General features: G+C 49.9%; 1 protein-coding gene across 1 annotated transcript in view; it reads left to right on the top strand.

Annotated features, from left to right (window-relative positions):
- PELI2 (pellino E3 ubiquitin protein ligase family member 2) overlaps positions 1-16,264 on the top strand; it is a 60,120-nt gene extending 43,856 nt beyond the window's left edge. Inside the window, exons 3-6 of the mRNA XM_029079439.1 lie at positions 8,249-8,350; positions 11,159-11,362; positions 12,391-12,579; positions 13,618-16,264. Of these exons, the coding sequence (XP_028935272.1) occupies positions 8,249-8,350; positions 11,159-11,362; positions 12,391-12,579; positions 13,618-14,184 (1,062 nt within the window). The 3' untranslated portion in view covers positions 14,185-16,264. The remainder of the gene's footprint in view (positions 1-8,248; positions 8,351-11,158; positions 11,363-12,390; positions 12,580-13,617) is intronic.
- Positions 16,265-17,677: the final 1,413 nt, after the last annotated feature.

The raw sequence follows: 17,677 nt of genomic DNA, 5'->3' as shown, positions 1-17,677 counted from the left end.
GATGAGGGAACTGAGGCCCATTTAAAGTGAAGTGATTTGCCCAAATTCACCCAGCAGACAAGTGGAGGATCCAGAACTAGAACCCAGGTCCTTCTGACTCCCAGGCCCGGGCTCGATCTACAAGGCCACGGTGTTTCTCGTAAATTTATGAGTGTAAAGGTGGCCAATGAAATGGTATGGCAGGTCCCCTCAGAGAATGTCAGATTAAAAAAGGAAGTTAGTAAAGAACTTTACATCTGTGTGAGTGATCTCTTTACGTCCAGGGGATGTTTAAAGGATGAAAAACACATCTCTTTGATCACGTATTAGAGAAGATGTAGGGTGGCCTGGCGGAAAGAGTCCCGGCCTGGTGGACCTGGGTTCTAATCCTGACTTGATCACCTGTCCGCTGTGGGACCTTGGACGTGTAAGTCACTTAACTTCTCTCTGGGCCTCAGTTTCTTCATCTGCAAAATGGGGGTGAAGATTGTGAGCTCCATGTGGGATGGGGAATGGGTCCAACCCCGTTATCTTGTATCTATCCCACTAGTTTGCACATAGTAAGTAACTGCATAACAAATACCACAAAAGAAAGAAGGTGGAAGTCCTTTAAACTTGTTTCCTGACAGATTTCTTCTCAAGAGTTTATGGGATCTGTCTTTGTCTGTCTTGATCTTCTAATGATGTTGATTTTGGACTGTGACCTGGTCTGTGCTTGGCATAATATGGTCTGAGTTTGTAGTAGTCATTGGAAAAGCATTTATTGGGCACCATTGGATGGAATGCACTGTATTAATGCCTGGGTGGCACCAGAAAAGTAACATCAATCAGTCAATCAGTCAGTGTTATTTATTGAGCACTCTTCTAAGTGCTTGGGAGAGTACAAGAGAAATTAGATGTGTTCCCTGCCCATATTGAGCTTACAGTCTAGAAAGAGAGACAGACATTAATATGAATGTTACCTCATCTGTAAAATGAGGATTTTGTTTCCTAAGCACTGACTATGTGTCAAACACTGCTTCCCTCCCCATAAGGAGCTTATACTCTAGAAGAGACAGACGTAAGACCATCTGTAGGCAGAGTAACCGGAATAAAAAGAAATTGAATGCCCAGTGTGATATTGTGGATAAGGAAATAAGTGAATATACCTGAATTATTTTGCAACATGCTCATCAATGAAGCTCAGTTCAATCTCAAGGCATTTTACTTTTTTGCTTTTAAATCTGTCTCGAACTCCTTGGGGCTGGGTTTATTTCAGACAATTGATCGTCCATAAAGGCATTTAATGGGTTCTGGTACTTGTGCTAGACATAAACCGAATTTAATCTCAACAGCCCAGAGCCACAGAGTCATTAAGGGGGAGGAGAAGCTTGCGAAAAGGGAGACAGCAAGGCCTAGTGAAACGCGGGGGCACGGGAGTTGGAGGAACTGGGTTCTAATTCCGACTCCACTTGTCTGTTGTGTGACCTTGGGCAAGTCACTTCACTTCTCTGTGCCTCCATTCCCTCATCTGTAAAATGGGGATTGAGACTGTGAGCCCCATGTGGGACATGAACTGTGGCCAACCTAATTAGTTTATACCTACCCCAGGACTTAGAACAGTGCTTTACACATACCAAGCGCTTAACAAATAACATGATTATTATTTCTGAGAACTAGAGTGGCTTAGTGGAAAGAGAAAGGGCTTCGGAGTCAGGAGACCTGGGTTCTAATCCCAGCTCCACCACTTGTCGCTTTATGATCTTGGGCAAGCCGCTTAACTTCTCTGTGCCTCAGTTCCCTCATCTGTAAAATGGGGATTAAGCCCGACGTGGGACAACATGATTACCTTCTATCTACCCCAGTGCTTGGAACATAGTAAGCACTTAGCAAATACTATTATTATTATGGTTCCCTCATCTGTTTAATGGGGATTAAGACTGTGAGCCCCATGTGGGACAGGGACTGTGTCCAACCCAAATACCTTGTATCTACCCCAGCGCTTAGTATAGTGCCTGGCACATAGTAAGCGCTTAGCAAATACAATTGTTATCATTATTATTCTAATCCTGACTCTGCCATCGTTCTGCTGGGTGATCTTATATTCAGTTGCTTCCCCTGACCTATAATGTATTTGAATGCCTGTCTTCCCCAAAATATTGTAAGCTCCTTGAGGGGAGGAATCTTGTCTTCTGTCCCTATTGTACTCACCCAGGCACTTAGGGCGGTTCTTTGCACACAGCAGGTGTTCAGTAAATAGTATTCATGGACCCATTGCTTTACCCTCACTAAATACCAGTGGCTGATGGACCAGCAGATTCTCACCTCTCAGCCAAGAGTTGCTCATTCCTTCTAATTTGCCAAAAAAAACCCCCAAAAAACCCCACCAGGCAGCCCAAGGAATGAGAATGCCCATTATTTATTTATTTATTTTTTTGGTTGGAGGCGGGGTGGAATTTTCTGGCCCACTTTTCCGTTTTGAAAGCCAATTAGGAGCAGAGGATTCGGAGAAAGATAAATCCTTTGAGGTCTCTTTCCCAGGTTATCTTCAAAGGTGAGCACGCCATCTTTCACTGGCCTGTCAGTTTTTCTTACCATTTGTTGTTCGAGTGCTTGACGAGAAACTTTTTAGCTTCTCTTTTAATGTTTCCTAACCCCGTGGCTTATGTACCGGTGGTTCTTTACAAGCCTATATTCTCGCTGCCTTGAGACAAAATAAAACTCTCTTCATCTTCCTAGCGAGGCTTTCATTAGGAGGGAAAAGCTACTGGAAAAGCAGAGAGGTGACCTTTCACAATCGTTGATGAAGACTTGTATCCCAAGCACAAACAGCTATTTTAAACAAATGAAAGTTCAGCATGGAAAGAGTGGGGTTCCATTTTCCTCGAAGATGTGAAATTTGTTCTTCCATAGGTGGGATCACAGCTCGTTTACACTGAAGACCCTGTAATCAGGAGTTTACATTTAACTGCCGTGTTGCTTTTTATAAAAGAAACTTCTCTCTCATCATGGAATTGGGATAGTCCTGGTGGATTCTGGCCACTGATACTTTGGATTATCAGTTAGAAGCCTCTGTTGTGCACAATCCTAGCCAAGTTGGGAAGCAGCCAGGCCTCATGGAAGGAGACGGGGCCTGGGAGTCCGGGGTCCTGGGTTCTAATCCTGGCTCTGCCGCTTGACTGCCATATGACCTCAGGGCAAGTCACTTCACTTCTCCATGCCTCAGTTCCCTCATTTGTAAAATGGGGATTCAATACCCGTTCTCCCGCCTACCTAGACTAGAATTCCAACCCCATTTAGGGGTCTAATCATCTGGGTTTTGGAACTGGCAAGAGCCGATGTTTGCCAGCAGTTAATCAAACAGTGGTATTTATTGAGCACTTGCTGTGTGCAGAGCACTGCAGTAAATGACTTTTTTTTTTTTGTATTTATTAAGCGCTTACTACGAGCCAGACACTGTTCTAAGCTCTGGGATGGATACAAGTTAATCAGTTTGGACACTATCCCTGTCCCACATGGGGCTCACAGTCTGCTATGTGACCTTGGACAAGTCACTTCACTTCCCTGGACCTCATTCCCCTCATCTGTAAAACGGGGATGAAGACAGCGAGCCCCATGTGGGAAAGAGACTGTGTCCAAACCGATTTCCTCGTATTTACACCAGCGCTTAATGCAGTGCCTGGCACGTGCAGCGTGGAGAAGCAGCGTGGCTCAGTGGAAAGAGCATGGGCTTTGGAGTCAGGGCTCATGAGTTTGAATCCCAGCTCTGCCACTTGTCGGCTGTGTGACTGTGGGCAAGTCACTTAACTTCTCTGTGCCTCAGTTCCCTCATCTGTAAAATGGGGATTAAGACTGTGAGCCCCACGTGGGACAACCTGATTCCCCTATGTCTACCCCAGCGCTTAGAACAGTGCTCGGCACATAGTAAGCGCTTAACAAATACCAACATTATTATTATTATTATAATTACGTAACAAATACCACAATTATTATTAGTATTATTATCTAGGGAGGGAAAACGGAGCCCTGAAATCCCTGAGGAAGAGTGGAAAGGTCTTAGTTTCTCCAAATGCCCCCCCAGGGAGCGCTTAACAAAGATTTTTCTGAGAGCAGCAACCGTACCCTGGGAGTTACAGATTTTCCAATCCATTTCTGCCAGTGTACATGGAGGGAAGGAGGGGAGGCCGGGCCTTTACGAGGCTTCCAGAAATACCATTACCCCTGCCAATCAGTCAGTAGTATTTAAGGAGAGCTTACTATGTGCAGAGCACTCTACCAAGAGCTTGGGAAAGGGTAGTATAACAAGCACATTCTCTGCCCACGACGAGCTTACAGTCCAAGCTTCGAGTTGCCAGGGAAAAGCCGGATTGGGAATGTGGCTATATAGGAGGAATTTCGCCAGTGTCCTTATGTTCGGCGCCTGAAGACGGAGAACGAATAGAGTTTCAGGGAGAGCTGAAATGTTTGCACCCAAATTTCTCCTGGGAAAGAAATGAGAAGTGCGAATTCTATTTCTGTTCACTTAGGCTGGCTGCCACTGCAGCCTGCCGGCGAAATCCACTCCCATTCGCAAACCCGTTGGCAAGAGGGGTTTTATCCTCTGCTAAATTCTGCTTAGTGCATCTTTGGTTTACTTAAACCTTAAAAGGTGGGCAGCTGTTTAAACAATAGCTACGGTAGAAAAATATGTCCCTCCCCCAACGGTGTGGGATAAGTGATTCCGTGGAGACTGAGTGGCCGAGTAAGGAAGGGTTTATGTGGCATCTGAGATTTTTAAAGTCCATCTTTGGGAGGGAGGCTGGGGAAATAGGCTGAAAATCAGAGTTTAGCTACAGAACATTTATACTCTGACTCCTGCTATGAAGCACTGCTCTCTTGAACAAAATTTAGACAATTTGATACCCAGCTTCCTGTTTTAGACTCTTTTTTTGAGGTGTGTAGTCAGGGAGGGGGGTCGAGAAAGGGCACTGAGGAGCAGAGAATGCGTCTACCCGCTCTGTTATATTGGAGTCCGTTATATTGACCTGTTCGCCACTCAAAAGCCTCACTGGTTTCCGGGTGCCAAGAGGAAATCTTTTCCCTCAGTGGCAGATCCAGCCAGGCACTAGATTCTCATTAGTTTTTATCCGTGGCTCAGTGGAAAGAGCCTGGGCTTCGGAGTCAGAGGTCATGGGTTCGATTCCCGGCTCTGCCACTTGTCAGCTGTGTGACTGTGGGCATGTCATTAACTTCTCTGTGCCTCAGTTACCTCATCTGTAAAATAGGGATTAACTGTGAGCCTCACGTGGGACAACCTGATTACCCTGTATCTACCCCAGCGCTTAGAACAGTGCTCGGCACATAGTAAGCGCTTAACAAATACCAACATTATTATTATGTATTTCCTTTTTTAATGGTACATGTTAAACACTCACTATATGCCAAACACTGGGATAGATGCAACCTAATTCGGTCGGACCCAATCCACATGATGATGCTGGTATTTGTTAAGTGCTTACTACATGTCAAGCACTGTTCTAAGCGCTGGGTAGATGCAAGCTAATTAGATTGGACACAGTGCCTGTCCTACATAAGGGTCACGGTCTTAATCCCCATTATATAGGTGAGGGAACTGAGGCCCAGAGAAGTGAAGTGACTTGCCTTAGGTCACACAGCAGATAAGTGGCGGAGCCGGGATTAGAACCCAGGTCCTTTGGACTCCCAGGCCCGGGCTCAACCCGTAGGCCACACTGCTCAATTATCTCTAACTGGTACTTATAATAATGGCACTTGTTAAGTGCTTACTATGTGCCAAGCACTCTTCTAAGCACTGGGGTAGATACAAGGTAATCAGGTTGTCCCACGTGGGGCTCACAGTCTTCATCCCCATTTTACAGATGAGATAACTGAGGCCCAGAGAAGTGAAGTGACTTGCCCAAAGGCACACAGCTGACAAGTGGCATCCACCCCAGCTTTTAGCACAGTGCTTGGCATCAAGTAAGCACACACAACAGACCGTTATTATTAGGAAAATATTTGAGTCAGCACTTGGGGGCTCCTCCGAGGCAGCCACCTTCCAAGTGCGTGATGGAAATGTTATTCCTGGAAAAAGACAGAAAATTCCCAAGAACATCAACACACAAAATAGATTCCGCATTCCTTCGGCTAAATTTGTTTCTTTGAAAAACAACTCATGCATATTTTATAGTCATTGCGAAGCCCTCTCCTCTTCCCCTAGGCAATTTATGTCTGATGTCGGAGATTTATGGCACAATTGTCTTTTTTATGTTGATGTTAAAAGCCATGGTTTGGGGAAACTAATATTTGTCACGATCGGATTATCTCCGGGAGATTTAAGACGACAGCCACTGTGCATCCCAAGCCCAAATGAAGAAATCTGGAAGGTGGCACGTTTCAGGGATGATTAGCTTCTTCCAAAGGACTGTCTCAGGAGTCGGAATTTTGTGAGAATCCGTCTTCTCATCGGAACATTACAATGGATGCTTGGTCCCTGAATCAAGCCTGGGACACCCCGTTTGGCAAAATTACCCAGAACTGTGAATTGATCCATAAATACAACTTCACTGGAAGTAAAGTGGAAATTTGGACCCTCCCTGGTGATTTAATAATAATTTGGGTATTTGATAAGCGCTTACGATACCCCAAGCACTTTACTAAGCGCCAGAGTAGACGCAAGATAATCCGGGTCCACATGGGGCTCTAAATTGAAGGGAGAACAGGGATTGAATTCCCATTTTGCAGAAGAGGGAACTGAGGCTCCAAGAAGTGAAGTGACTTAAGGGCACACAACGGGTACTTATTAGGATCCATAACTTCTGATTACCAGGCCTGAGCTCTTATCACTATGCCAAGCTGATTTGTTCTATCAAGGAAACCCCCTTCACCAGGCCTCTCCCTGTCCGCCTCTTCCTCCCCTGCCACACATCTAAACTTTTAAAATTGTTAAATTGCTTCCTCAATTCCCTCTTCTCCCTGTGGGCCTCCCTTCTCCCCAACCACCTGCATCCCCTAGAGCCATAGCCAGGAAGGAATGTCGGAAAGCCGAAACAGACCACCATCATTTTAGGACTGTCACAGGTGCCGTTCACTGACTGACTGAGCCCCACAGTCTTAATCCCCATTTTACAGATGAGAGAACTGAGGCACAGAGAAGTGACTTACTCAAAGTCACACAGCTGACAAGTGGCGGAGCCTTGATTAGAACCCAAGACCTCTGACTCCCAAGCCCGGGCTCTTTCCACTGAGCCACGCTGCTTCTCCAGTGCCAAACCGGTTTTTAGATAACTCGATATTCATGGAAAATGTCACAGTAACTTCAAGCAACTGTTTTCGGCAGTCCATGAATAACTGGGGTTCATTCTTGGACTGTTTGGTCCTTTTGATTTAGAAAAAAAATTGCCCCGTAATAATAATAATGACGACGACAATAGTTATATTTGATAAGCACTTACTCTGTGCCAAGCACTCTACTAAGCACTGGATTTGATCCAAGCAAATCGGGTTGGACACTGTCCCAGGCCCTCGTGGGGCTCACAGTCTTAACCCCTATTTGACAGGCCCAGAGAAGTGAAGCCATTTGTCCAAGGTCACATAGCAGACAAGTGGCGGAGCCGGGATTAGAACCCAGGTCCTTCCGACACCCAGGCTCTTGCTCAATCCACTAGGCCATGCTGCTTCTCATGCCGTTCGTGGTTTAGTGGAAAGAGCCCGGGCTTGGGAGTCAGAGGACATGGGTTCTAATCCCGGCTCTGCCACTTGTCTGCTGTGTGACCTTGGGCAAGCCACTCCACTTCTCTGGGCCTCAGTTAACTCATCTGAAAAATGGGGATTAATAATAATAGTAATAATTATGTTGGTATTTGTTAAGCACTTACTATGTGCAGAGCACTGTTCTAAGCGCTGGGGTAGATGCAGGGTCATCAGGTTGTCCCACGTGAGGCTCACAGTCTTAATCCCCATTTGACAGATGAGGAAACTGAGGCGCAGAGAAGTTAAGTGACTCGACCACAGTCACCCAGCTGACAAGTGGCAGAGCTGGGATTCGAACCCATGACCTCTGACTCCCAAGCCCGGGCTCTTTCCACTGGGCTACGCTGCTTCTCAAGACCGTGAGCCCCGCGTGGGACAACCTGATGACTCTGTATCTACTCCAGCGGTTAGAACAGGGCTTCATACATAATAAGCACATTATCATTATTATTATTATTATTATTCCACTGCTAACAAAGTGAAGCAGTAGAGTCGATTGGGATTTTGAAATGGCAAATTTTTCTTGTCCTTTTCTCCGCAGGCCGTCAGCTGTAAAGGTCAGCACAGTATCTCATACACTTTGTCAAGAAACCAGACGGTGGTGGTGGAATATATCCATGACAAAGACACAGATATGTTCCAGGTACGTTTGCTTATGAAAATCGGGGGGAAGCAGGCCTCTTAAAAGTGTCTTGGTTCTGCTCCTGACGATGAATCGGGAAGCAGGGTGGCCCATGGCGAGACCCCAGGACTGTGAGTCTAGAGACCTGAATTCTAAACCCGGGTCTGCCTCTCGCCTACTGCGTGACCTTGGACAAGTCACTTCATTGCTCAGTGCTTCATCTGTAAAGTGGGCATTCCAAACCTGCTTGGGAGTCAGAGGTCATGGATCGAATCCTGGCTCTGCCACTTGGCAGTTGGGTGACTGTGGGCGAGTCACTTCACTTCTCTGGGCCTCAGTTACCTCATCTGGAAAACGGGGATTCATTCATTCATTCATTCAATAGTATTTATTGAGCGCTTACTATGTGCAGAGCACTGTACTAAGCGCTTGGGATGAACAGGTCGGCAACAGATAGAGACAGTCCCTGCCGTTTGACGGGCTTACAGTCTAATCGGGGGAGACGGACAGACAAGAACGATGGCACTAAACAGCGTCAAGGGGAAGAACATCTCGTAAAAACCGATGGCAACTAAATAGAATCAAGGCGATGTACAATTCATTAACAAAATAAATAGGGTAACGAAAATATATACAGTTGAGCGGACGGGTACGGTGCCGTGGGGATGGGAAGGGAGAGGTGGAGGAGCAGAGGGAAAAGGGGAAAATGAGGCTTTAGCTGCGGAGAGGTAAAGGGGGGATGGCAGAGGGAGTAGAGGGGGAAGAGGAGCTCAGTCTGGGAAGGCCTCTTGGAGGAGGTGATTTTTAAGGGGATGAAGACTGTGAGCCTCACATGGGACAACCTGACTACCCTGTATCTCCCCCAGCGCTTAGAATAGTGCTCTGCACAAAGTAAGCGCTTAACAAATACCGACATTATTATTATTATTTCCCTCCCCATTAGAATGTCAGCCCCTTGTGGGACAGGGGCTGTGTCTGATCTGATCTTATTAAATCTACTCCAGTGCTTAGTACAGTGCCGGGCACATAGTAAGCGCTTAACGGATATGCTCATTATTGTCGTTGCTAATTACTCACACCCTCACACACTACTCCAACCTGCTTGTCCCGGGGATGAAAACACTTGCGATGCATTCATATTCCGATCGATATTATTTCTCTAGGATTTCAAAGTGCTCTTCTTCTTTTCTTTTTGGATACCTTCCCCAAATCCCATCTCTATGGCTTGCAAGCTTAGTATCGCTCCTAGAGAGCCAAGATCCTCTGAGAAAAAAGCAGAAATTTAACTCATCAGACAGGGCCTCTTTGTTTATTGCTAAAGATCAATAAGGTAATATAACAAAATCCTAAACAGTTGTTAAGTGCAGCTTAAGTACAGTTTAAACGACGTGGCTGCTATGGAAAGATCCATCTAGAGATGGTTTCTGCTCCAGCAAAAAGAGATCTTAAAAAAACCCTCCAAAACCTCTTATTTTTTAACTAAGAACGCTTTGGAATAGGCGAACCAAAGTTTTCATTTGCCCTGGGTCTTAAATCTGTAATATCTATTTGGGAATCAATATATTGTGTGACCCTCTAGACTGTGATCTCGTTGTGGGCAAGGATTGTGTCTGTTTGTTGTTGTACTGTACTCTCCCGAGTGCTTAGTACAGTGCTTTGCACACAGTAAGCGCTCAATAAATACGATTGAATGACTGAATGAATGAATGACCACACTTCCTTACCTCCCTCCCCTACCTGCTGCAGGGCCAGATTGGCTCAACACAGATTGGGGGGCAGGGTGGCCCAGTGGGAAGAATGTAGAACTGGGAGTCAGGAGACCCAGGTTCTAATCCAGATCTGCTACTGGCCTGCTGGGTGACGTGGAACAACTCACTTACCCTCTCTGGGTCCGGCTTTCCCATCTGTAAAATGGGCTAAAATGCCTTTTTTTTAAAAAAAACACACAAACAAATGGTATTTGTTAAGCACCAGGCGCCGGGCACTGTACAAAATGCTCTACAATGTGAAATGACTTCCTGATATCATACAGCAGACAAGCGGTGGACCTGGGATTAGAACCCAGGTCCTTCTGACTCCAAGCCCGTGCTGTATCCATTAGGTCATGCTGCTTAAAAATAAGAATGGTATTTATGAGGCTCAAGCCAGGTGCCCAAACTCCAAGCTAATAGAAGGGGGAGATTTATTGATTCGTTCATTCTATTGTATTTGTTGAGCGCTTACTGCGTGCAGAGCACTATACTGAGCGCTTGGGAGAGGACGATAGAACAATAAACAGACTCATTCCTTGCCCACAGTGATTTTACAGTCTAGAAGGGGAGACAGACATGAATAGAAATAAATAAATGAGAGATATGGACATAAGTGCTGCGGAGCTGGGAGGGAGGATGAATAAAGGGAGCCAGTCAGGGCGACACAAAAGGGAGTGGGAGAAGAGGAAAGGAGGGCTTAGTCTGGGAAGGCCTCTCGGAGGAGATGTTTGACTTTAAGGGAAGGGAGAGTAATTGGCTCTCGGATATGAGGAGGGGAGGGCGTTCCAGGCCAGAAGCAGGATGTGGGGGAGAGACAAGTCACTTCACTTCTCTGGTCTTAAGTTACCTCATTTGTAAAATGGGGATTAAGTCGGTTTAAGGCGATTAAGCCGCATATGGGACAGGGCCTGTGCCCAACCTCATAAGCTTGTCTCTACCCCAGCGCTTAGAACAGTGCTTGACATATAGTAAGTGCTTAACAAATACCATCGTCGTCATTATTCTTGTTGCCATTCTGAACACCACGAGGTTCGGGGGGCCGGGAGTGCGGGCGGGTGACGGCGTCATCTGCTCGCAGGTCGGAAGGTCGACGGAGAGCCCCATCGACTTCGTCGTGACGGACACGCTGTCCGGCGGCCAGAACGACGCCGACGACGACTCGCAGATCACGCAGAGTACCATCTCGCGGTTCGCCTGCCGGATCGTCTGCGACCGGAACGCCCCCTACACGGCCCGCATCTTCGCCGCAGGCTTCGACTCCTCCAAAAACATCTTCCTCGGGGTGAGCGCCGTCTGGACCCCCGGGGCCCGGACAAAGCTCGGCTCCTCGGTCTAGGTCTGGTCACGGCCCCTGGGCCTGGGCCGTGTTTCTTCCCGTGGTCAGTTTGGAGAGCTGACATTAAAAAGTCACCTCGCCTCAGTGGTGTGGCTGGGTTTCCGGAGGTAGGCCTAGAGTGTTGGGGTTTTGCCCTACAAGAGGGGAAGGAATAAGTGAGGGAGAGAGACAGAAAACAGATGCAGAGAGAGAATGTGTGTTTGTGCGTATCGCTCATTGATCTGAGGGTTCCCTTTCCAAGAAATTAGGCAAATCCCCCCATTCAGGATACAGAACAAAACCGATCCCCGAATGCGAAGTCGGAACATGCTCTGCGTACGGTTGTGTCGAAGTCCAGGATGGTAGTCGGATCTGGGAACTCCCACCTTGGAGGTCCAGGGTGCTAGCCCGATTTCCACCCCGCCCCCCGCCAAAGGATTCTGAGACTTCCTGCCTTGGTTTTTATTTATTTATTTATGTATTTGTTTATTTTTAAGGAGAGGCACAATCCAGTAGGCCCGTAGTCACCAACTGAACCGGCTCTTGAGCAGGGAACAACAGAGCTTCTGGATTTCCTTGCTACGTACCAACACTCCCCCAACCGACCGGAACTTCTGTCGGGGTTCACGGGGCGGTGGGGTGGGAGAGGGTACTACTGACACTCCTCCTAGCCTCCCGGGATTACTGGTCAGGGTTCAGCGGGATGGGGGGAAGGCCCTTTGAGATCCCTGGAGGAACAGGGGTGAGCTATTCACTGCAGACATCGATTTTCCTGTCAGAAGAGAAGCCATTCCTCTCAAATCTTGCCAGATTCGGTAGCATAAATGATCAGCTCGTTTATCGATGGTCTTCCCTCAAAGCGGAAGAATGAGAAAGAGCAGTAAATGATTTCCAAGAACCTTGAAATACCCCCCACCCCAAAAAAGGCATCTCCCTATCGAGTCTTTGAAAATAAAAGCACGACTTTCTCCTCTGTACTGTGGCGTGTCGTCTAGGAAAAGGCCGCTAAGTGGAAGAACCCTGACGGCCATATGGACGGGTTGACCACAAACGGGGTTCTGGTGATGCACCCCAGGGGCGGCTTCACCGAAGAGTCCAAACCCGGAGTCTGGAGGGAGATTTCGGTGTGCGGAGACGTCTACACGCTGCGAGAGACGAGATCTGCGCAACAGAGGGGAAAGCTGGTGGGTGCAGATCCCCCCTTTTTTCTTTTCCTTAATGGAATTTGTTATTTGTTATAGTAATAATAATAATGGTATTTGTTAAGTGCTTACTGTGGGCCAGGCACTGTTCTAAGCACTGGGATGGGGACAAGCAAATTGGTTTGGACACAGTCCCTGTCTCATCTGGGGCTCACACTCTTAATGTGAAGCGCTTACTATGTGCCAGGCACTGTTCTAAGCTCTAGGGTAGCTATAAAGTTTTCAGGGTGGACACAGTCCCAGTCCAACATGGGGCTCCCAGTCATCATCCCTCTCGTACTGAAGAGGGAATTGAGGCCCAGAGAAGTGAAGTGAGTTGCCAAAGATTTCAGAGAAGACAAGTGGTGAGGTGGGATTAGAGCCCGGGTCCTTCTGGGCTCCATCCACTAGGCCAAGCTCCTTCCCTCTGCAAAGCCCTAACGTCTGTGGAAAAGGTTTAAATCTGTAGGTTGGGGTTTGGGAGGAAAAAGGAGAAGGAAAAGGGAGAAGAGAAGGGGGAACAGGAGGAGAAGCAGCATGGCCCAGTAGAAAGAGGACAGGTCTGTTCTAATCCCAGCTCCTCCACTTGTCTACTGGGTGACCTTTGGCCGATCACTTAACTTCTCTGTGCTTCAGTTACCTCATCTGTAAAATGGGGATTAAGGCTGTGATCCCTATACGGGACAGAGACTGTGTCCATCCTGTTTCTCTAGTGTCAACCCCGTGTGCGGAACACCACTGAATGCTTGGGAGAGTCCAGCTGGGTCAACGAGCACAGTCCCAGGCCTACAGGAGCTTACAGTCTTCCGACCGCAGAGCGCTCTACTGAGCGCTTGGGAGAGTCCGGTTGGGTTATCCAGTCTGTCAGTCAGTGGGATTTATTAAGCACTTACTGTGCAGAGCACTGTAGTAAGCGCTTGGGAGAGTCCAACAGGACAGACGCATTCCCTTCCCCCAGTGAGTTGACAGCCTAGAGCGTTCGCGAGCACGACCCCCGTCCCGGAGGATCTGACGTCCCGTCTCCGCCGTCCCCTCGTGCAGGTCGAGAGCGAGACCAACGTCCTTCAGGACGGCTCCCTGGTGGACCTGTGCGGGGCCACCCTCCTCTGGCGGACGGCCGACGGGCTGCTCCACACCCCGACGCAGAAGCACATCGAAGCCCTGCGCCGGGAGATCAACGCCGCCCGCCCCCAGTGCCCCGTGGGGCTCAACACCCTGGCCTTCCCCAGCATCAGCCGCAAGGAGGTGGTGGAGGAGAAGCAGCCCTGGGCGTACCTCACCTGCGGCCACGTTCACGGGCACCACAACTGGGGCCACCGCAGCGACGCGGAAGCCAACGAGCGCGAGTGCCCCATGTGCCGGACGGTGGGCCCTTACGTGCCCCTCTGGCTGGGCTGCGAGGCCGGCTTCTACGTCGACGCGGGGCCCCCGACCCACGCCTTCGCCCCCTGCGGCCACGTGTGCTCGGAGAAGTCGGCCAGATACTGGTCCCAGATCCCCCTGCCTCACGGCACCCACGCTTTCCACGCCGCCTGCCCCTTCTGTGCGACGCAGCTGGCCGCCGAACACAACTGCATCAAACTCATTTTCCAGGGCCCCATCGACTGAGGCTCCCTGTGCCCCCATTCCCCGCCGACCCCCGGCCTGTCCCCGGTCACCGGATTTCCCTTTGGATCAATCCTCCCTCCGGGGCATGGGGGGCCGGGAGTCCCTCGGATCCGTCAGCGATGTCGCCTGCTCTCCGGCGACAGAAGCGTTGGCATCGGCCCAGACCTGAGGCGCTTCTGTAGCGATCGGGTCGACGGGGTCCTCCATTTTTTCACCTCAGCTCTCCTGGCGACGTTTGTTCCTGGTGGGTGCTGCCCGGCCCCTAGGTCCGTGTCTTTCAGATTTAGAAGGCACGTGAGGGCGCGCTGTCCGTGCCCCCTGGAGGGTCCTGTCGGTGCCAGCCGGGTGCCCAGGGTGGGATGGCCGAGGAGCCGCCTCAGCCCAATTTGGAACCGGAGATTGTCTTGGCGCTCCCCTCGGAGGGGCACGGAGATCCCGCTGGCGGTCGTGTTTTTGGAACTTCATGCGGTGGAGTGAAATTTCCTCTCACCTCCCTCCACCCCTGCACCACCGGAGCCCCTTCTAAGGTTAAAACCAGGAATTTTCCACCCCCTTCCATCCTCCCTCACTGACGTCCCTACTGCTCCCCTTGTCTGCCCAGAGGGCGGATCGAAATGTAGCGACCCTGGCCGATGAAGCCAACTAAGCCCGGATGCCGCCTTTCCAGATTTAGGCAAATCGAGTCGCTTGTCGAGGTCGGACAGCGGTACCGGGATAAGCGGCCACTTCCAAGCTCGCGCCCGAGTTTTCTTCCTGGCTTTAGGGTAGCCAAAATACCACGAGCAGAGGACGGCAAACTGTCGGGAGATGGGGTTGTGGTTCCGTGGCAGCGTGAGAAGCCTCTGGAAAACGTTTGCGAGCTGGGCAGAAGTGGAGATGCCATCCTCAGCTCTCCGTCCCCCAGAAGAGTGTGAACGTGGTCCCCAGCTTGGCATCGTGGCTCTCGAGCTCGTCCAGGGGCTTTCTCGAGCCGAATCGTGCCCTCTGTCCCACGGCCTCGCTCCGTCCCGAATAATAGCCTTCGTGGCGGCCGTTCTCCTTTGGAATCAGATGGGTCTGGGAGGAGCCAAGTGGAGCACGTGACCCAGGATTGAAGTCCAGTCCGGTCTGACCTTGGCCACCGTCGGGCCTTGGGCGGGGCCTTTGTAGAGAGCTCTGATTTTGGGCGATTTTCATCAGTGTTGGGCTGTCCACCATCTTCTAGTTAACCTGTCAATGCTGGACAGGCTGCTGCTTCCCACAGCTCCTTGCGGTATAAAATCCATCCTGTCCGTTCTCTCACAGTAGCTCTACTCTTCCTCCGCCTTTTAGGAAGTGTGTCGGGAGCGGGGACCGTTTGGGATTGGGAGGGAAGAGGACGGTCAGCGGCAGTAGCGGGCGTTCCCACTCCGAAGCCCCCGGTGCCATGCTCCGGTTCGCCTCGGTTCGCCAGCGGGCGGGGACGGAGCCAATCGGGCGGGCCTTGAAGAGGGTCCTGGGGCCTCCTCAGTCGGTCAGAGCCCGGGATTCAGATGCCGGTTGTGCTCGTTCCCAAGGCACCGAGGTCAGAAATGGCTTCCGAGGTCAGAAATTTTGAGGTCCGAGGGGTGACGAGTCAGCCAAGTGACCCTGTTTTTCAACGCGTCCAATACACATCCACTCACACACAAACACCCACCCACCACCTCAACTGCAAAGGATCAGGTTTACGACCTTGGAAAAAATAGTTCTCCAAAACTTTCCGAGCCTAGAGGCCACAAAAGGTCATTGTGTCCAACAACCCCAGTGCTTAGAGTAGTGTCTGGCACATAATAAGCGCTTAACAAACACCACTACAAAACCCGTTCATCAAGCTCAGTGAAGCTCAGACCCCCCCAGTAGCGGGCACAGTGACGCTCAGCTCCCCAGTTCTGTGCACAGAGAAGCTCACATCCAGATAATAATGATTACTGTACTTGTTAAGCGCTTACTGTGTGTCAAGCACTGGGCTGTGCTGGGGTAAGATCATCAGATTGATCACAGTGCTTGCCCCACATAGGGCTCATAGACTTAATCCCCATTTTACAGATGAGGTAACTGAGGCATAGAGAAGTGAAATGACTTGCCAAGGTCACACAGCAGACATGTGGTGGGGCTCCAGGTCCTTCTGACTCCCAGGCCCGGGCTCTAGCCACTAGGTCACGCTACTTCTCCGTGCACGATGCCATGCACGGTGAAGCTCGGAACCCTGATATCATGTCCGGCAAAATTCAAATCCCATTTCCACTCCTAGTGATGCTAGGCCCGTTACTATGTACAATAAAGCTCAAGCTCCATTATTGTGCATTGTGAAGCACAGACCCCGATACCACATAGAGAAGCAGCATGGCGAAGTGGATAGAGCCCGGGCCTGGGAGTCAGCAGGTCATGGCTCCTAATCCCGGCTCCGCTGTGTGACCTCGGGCAAGTCACTGTGCCTCAGTTGCCTCATCTGTAAAATGGGGATTGAGACTTTTGAGCCCCAGCTGGGACAGGTGTCCAACCCGATTTGCTTGTATCCTCCCCAGTAAGCACTCAACAAATCCCACAAATATTATTATTATTAGGGATTGCTGTGACCCCACTAGGGACCCCCCGGAGGGTCTTGGCTGATTTGCGCAGGCATCCTTCTGAGAATTAGGTTATCAGCTGCAGCAGCGGGTCCAAAATAATGATGATAATGATGGTATTTCTTATGCTCTTACCGTGTGTCGAGCACTGTACTAAGCGCTGGGGTAAGAAAGGGCGGGAACACAGCCCCAGTCCCACATGCAGCTCCCAGCCTGACTAGGAGGGAGAACAGGTGTTGAATCTCCATATTGCAGATGAGGAAGCTGAGGCCAAGAGAAGGTAAGCGACTTGCCCTAGGTTACTCAGCAGACAAACGTCGGAGATGGAATTAGAACCCGGGTCCTCTGACTCCCAGGCCCGGGCTCTTTCCACTAGGCCACTCTGCCCTTCCTCATGCGTTGTCTTCCTCTTCCCCTTGGTGACCTAGCAAGTTTGGGATGGAAAAAAATGGTTCACGGTGGAGCTCCTCTCATTACCCATCTCATTACCCCGCCTGCCGTCTGTTCGTCGGATTCAGATCGGTTCGAGGGGCACCTTATCCCCAGGGAGGACTCAGCGTCACAGTTGCTGGTGTTTTTCAAGACATCCAAGGGAACTGGAATAAGGGAGAAAAGAAGAGAACAGGGTCGTCACCCCTTCATTTTTAATCATGACTCTGTGCCTCGGGGAGCACCGGAAACGAGGCTGGCCGGCGACGAACTGCGGGCGTGAGGAAAGATAAACGTCGTGGGCTCCGGAGGGGAGATGGACGGAGCTCGATTTCCAGGGCTGCCAGCTGTTGCTTCTAAAACGACGGCCACCTCAGCTTCCAGATTGTTAGTAAGAAAGCCAAGGAGAGTTTGTCTTCCTAAAGCTTCTTGGTGGCGGCCTTTTTTTTTCTCCACAGGAAGATGGCGACCGTCCGGTTGCTTGGAACAGCACGCTT

Source organism: Ornithorhynchus anatinus, chromosome 14, assembly GCF_004115215.2.
Source record: "Ornithorhynchus anatinus isolate Pmale09 chromosome 14, mOrnAna1.pri.v4, whole genome shotgun sequence".
NCBI classification, from domain to species: Eukaryota; Metazoa; Chordata; class Mammalia; order Monotremata; family Ornithorhynchidae; genus Ornithorhynchus; species Ornithorhynchus anatinus.
This window is presented reverse-complemented; position numbering and strand designations above follow the sequence as displayed.